The 4,682-nt window shown below is 40.4% G+C and overlaps 1 protein-coding gene across 1 annotated transcript in view; it reads left to right on the top strand.

The window, feature by feature from the left end:
- LOC106525712 (insulin receptor substrate 2-A) overlaps nucleotides 1-4,682 on the top strand; it is a gene marked incomplete at its 3' end in the record, with an annotated part of 16,670 nt that overhangs the window by 11,173 nt on the left and 815 nt on the right. The window contains 3 exon segments of the mRNA XM_014020036.1: nucleotides 777-1,029; nucleotides 1,110-1,689; nucleotides 1,808-1,904. Coding sequence (XP_013875490.1) covers nucleotides 777-1,029; nucleotides 1,110-1,689; nucleotides 1,808-1,904 — 930 coding nt within the window.

Genomic DNA, 4,682 nt, shown 5'->3' with positions numbered 1-4,682 from the left:
CCCCATAGAAACTCATGTGTTCCCGGCTAGCGAGGCCTGGTAGCAATATTCAGCACAGTTTTAGCTTAGCATCGAAATACAAACACATGTCATAAATCTCACTGCATTTTCCAAAAATTTAGGTTGTTTTTTTTTTCCTCCTCCGACGACAGGGCAGCTCACCCGTCCCCGAGCCGAAAGAAAGCCCCCAAGCAGTTTTGAGGGGAAAAAAAACAGTAAAAAAAAGAGTTTTTCGGCCCCGGAATGGAGCTAGCCTGCCGTCGGAAAGAGTCCTTTACTGACAACGCCATCTGTAGTGGCTCTGTTTCGCCAGGGCAGAGATGCAGGAGATAAACAAAGTGGAAACTGTGTGGTCTCAGTCTCATATTATTTAATAGAAAGATGCATATGCAGAGAATGAGCAGATTCGAACAGACGTGAATTGAAAACGTCTGTCAAGCTCACGCTGATCCGGAAACAGGAAACAGACAATATATACATCCTGCTAACAAAATAAGAGCGTCAGAGATATCCAGGAACCAATGACATAGTTACAAGTAAACGAGCCATAAGATTATGAGTACATACAGTATCTTAAGAATCATGAGAAACAGATTATATAATGACAAGTTATCAAGAGATACAGAACAGGACATGYCAAGGTAATATGCAGTTAGGGAGTCAGAAGATATTCTTCCATCACACAAACAAACCTTTTCATTCAAGAAGACCTTGTTGAAGATTGTTGTATGCAAAGATTTTGCTGGTGGTTCCAGCTTCCTTTCTTGTCTTTTAAGGTTTGGCCTGTCACTGTGAAGGCAAGGGGTCTYGGCAGTTCCAAACCCTTCACAGGGGAGAACAGACTCTGCCTTACAGCAACAACTCTGGTCTTGGTCAGGCTGGGAGCCAGTAATGACTTGCCATCAGTTACAATACCTTTGTTGAGCGTTCGCCGCTTTGGACACATGGATGGCCTTTTCTTTTTGGAGCTTGGCAGGTCAGCTCCTAATGGTCCTGGTGAGCTCTGGATGGAAGCAAGAGAAGGTGGAGGTAATTTTGTGATAAAAGTACGATTTTTTTTTTTCCCTCAACAGAGTTGCAACTTGACTTCATTCACCTTCTTTGAAYAGAAAACGCAACACTGGTCCAAAACATTCACGAGGCAGTTCGAGAAAGGATACAAGCACTACGAGCTCTTCCAGATTTCAGCAGGTCACCAAGCTCCAGACACAATCAGCAGCCAGCTCTTCTTGCCTCGAAACGCTGCAGACCTAAATCCAGAGACAAGCCGGCTAATGTGAAATCTCTTACTCCACTGGTGCTGCACCTTCGAAACTCTAACGCTCAATCTAGTCCTGCACAATCTCAACAAAGCCCTCAGAAACCAGACGACACAAAATCTGAATCCTCCTTGAGCTTCACCTCTCATCACAGTCCTTCTAGAACCCTTCAGAGCTTAGAGCMTGAGAGAGACCGCTACATGGAAACRAAGACGGAGCRCTGCAGTGATTCAGCCAGTGGGATTCATAGCTGGGAATTGGTTCAGAAGGGTGAGGAAGGGTGGGATTACATGGTCATGTCCCCTCAGACTAGCCACAGTATGTCTGAGTTAACTCAGGATGATTATGTTATCATGGAGAGTCCACAGAAACTCAACCGGCCGGCTTATTCTTCCTCTTCTTTCTCTTCTCTTCAGACTTCATTCAGCAGGTAAGCCTTTTATTTAGTCACTTGCAAAAACAAGCAAACAATGGTGCACAATGTAATCTGAAACATCCTGAATTGGAAAATCTACACATAGCAAACTAATTTAAAACTGTTTTCGCAGCTATACCTGTGACAGTTTCTCTCCTCTGGATTCGTCACATCATCAGTGCAGCCAGTCGAATTGGCTGCTGACTTCTGTTCAGCAATTAGAAACACAGGTAAAAACCAGCTGTTCTGCTCAGCCACAGGTCAAATCTCCACAGGACCAGAACTCATCCCAAAGTAAAACAACACGACCTCGTGACTTGTTTTGTCCRATGGCTCCGTTTGACTTGAGCGGTGTAGGCAGCACAATTCGTCCACAGTCCCATGCAAAATTAGTCACAAACACTTCTGGTCGACCCCAAGCTGTCCCAAACCAACCTCCAATCAGAAGATACTGGCTGTCAACATGTCTACTTTCTTGCCTTCAAACTGATTGTAGTTCTTGAGCGTTTGAGAAAAAAATAACTACTTGTCTTTGATCATTATTAACTAGAATTGTGTATTTATTCAATTGTTGCAGGTGATTTTCTGATTTAAAAAAAGTTTGTTACAAGAGCAGAGCCAGTGTCCATAGGAAATTTGAGGATGATCCAGAGAAGAAAAAATATTAGATGAGATTAATAATTCCTTTTGTAGGTTAGTGTGATACTGGCGCTCATATTTTGTAGATGTTGATCAYATTTGTGTAATTAACAAGTGTTTTGAAAATCACGAGCATGAAAAATGTGGAGCTGTAAGATCTTAACATTGTGTACATAACACAGCAGAGCTATATGTGAGGAGAAAACAAAGTTGCCTATTTTGCCAAATATGTATTTCAAGATGCCATTTTCTTATAGGCTGTTAAAAAAAGCCATAAAACTTAGCTGTTAAATTCACACACAGGAAGAAAGAGGTGAGCCACAGACACAAGAGGTCAATCCAGACAAAACATTAGATCAAAAATTATTTTGATCCAGTTGTGTATTTTTATTGGTCTAATAAGTTGTGAGAGCRCACCCTGATGTGCTTTTATGTAAATGCAAAAAAATGAAAATGAGTTGTGAACTCAAAGCTTCTAAAATGCCATAGAAATAAAATTGATTGTATTGGTGGTATTGTGCACATGGTTGTTGATGTTAATAGAGAAGTGTGGCGCCCCCTGRTGCGTGATTTTGCATTAGTGCAAAAGCTTACGGCACCTGCTATTCCCAGGAAACTTCTTATATTTTTTTTAAATGTAAGAGTGGAAAGTACAGATAATTGTGTCAAAATGTAAGGAGTAGAAGTAAAAATCAGTAGTTGAATAGTTACTCAAGTACAGAAACAAAATTTCTACTTAAGTACAGTAAAAAAGTATTGGTACCTACTTCCTTTATAGCGCTGGTTCTTACCTGTCACATTTTAGTGAGGAGATATAAAATGCCTTATTAGATGTACATTTTAGCTTGACAGTAGCCAGGAAATACAACTTACAGGTAGAATAAATGTTACCATTGACATAAACTACAGTTTGATCAAGTATCATGATATTAAGTTTAATAAAAAGTATTTTGTCTTGCAAATATTGTCACTAAAATTACCCATGTATTAAAAAAGTTCTTCAACTGATACATTAAACAGGTAGGAAAACACTTTTATCATTATATTATGCAGTTGGCTTTTGTTATTTTCAAATAGGTTTTTGTAAATTAGCCTTACAGACATCAAATCTTGGATTTGCCCATAAGTTATTAATCAAAATAGAGTTTGTAGTCATAAAAAGCAACAATACAAACAGCTAATTATTTCACAGTTAAAAAAAAAGCCGGTAGGCCCCTCCTGTCTTTGATCTTCATTTTATTCATTTTTTCTGAAGAGGAGGGTCCAGGGATATGGACTTGTGGGGATCATGGGCCATTCCTGGTCGGTCTTCCATCCAAATACTAACCAGGCCCGACCCTGCTTAGCTTCTGAGATCGGGCGTGTTTTTTTTAAAATCTTTTATTATGAAAAAATTTCGAGTTAAATGTAAATGCGTGTACATACACAGTAACAAAAAAACAGATTTACACAAATACATATGAAGCAGTCTACTGTATCTGAGAAGGGAAAAAAACACTATTAGAAGATGCAAGGTAACAACATAAAACATCTCTACTTTTGGAGCGCAGAGCGCCATCACGTGGATGTAGAAGTTATCACGTCCAAGTTGTCCAAAAATAAATAAATAAATAAATAAACCGAAGCTGTCATAGATTCTAGAGACATAACTCTCTCCAAAATTACACTTCTTCAAAATATAGCAAAATTAAAACCTGATTTACACCAAAAAGAATAAAATAAAAAACCCTAACTAGAAAAGCAACAACATGAAATTTTTTTTACTAAAACAGCAACCCTCTGTGTTTCAAGAGCAAACCAAAAGAAGGGGAGAGAAAAGGGGACTCCTCCCCTTTACTCTTCCATTCCTACAGTCTTTCTGTTTTTACATTTCAGCTGTCCATCAGATGTTCTCTCCCGAATCCTCTCCATCGTGACATTGTCTCAAACAGTTTCTGGCCCATCTGTTCATCTGCCTTTATCACCACTCTGCGATGTTCTATCAGTAATCCCCAAAACAGCCTCCATCGATCCACGTTCTTGTCCTCATAGAGCTTAAAGTTCCTACTCACGTAGATCACATGTCTTGCCAATGAGAGCAGGATATTGCACAAATGCAGCTGCTGGGAATCCTTGTGTGGCTTTGCTGTCCCAAATAGCCTCAGCCAGTTCCAGTCCTTCTCTCCTTTTAATGCGTCCGGACAGGAGACCTCCAGCAGCTCTCTCACTTGGCTCCAGAAACGGGTGCAGCCTGGGCAGCCAAGGACCAGGTGCTCTAGCGTCTCAGGGCCTGAAAGACGCACCGTGCAGTCCCTACCGTACCTGTGACTATCTACACTCACCGGCCACTTTATTAGGTACACCTGTCCAACTGCTCGTTAACACTTAAT

This window comes from Austrofundulus limnaeus, unplaced genomic scaffold (genome assembly GCF_001266775.1).
Source record: "Austrofundulus limnaeus strain Quisiro unplaced genomic scaffold, Austrofundulus_limnaeus-1.0 Scaffold238, whole genome shotgun sequence".
NCBI classification, from domain to species: Eukaryota; Metazoa; Chordata; class Actinopteri; order Cyprinodontiformes; family Rivulidae; genus Austrofundulus; species Austrofundulus limnaeus.
Note: the sequence above shows the minus strand (reverse complement) of the source record. Positions and strands in the feature narration are given on the sequence as shown.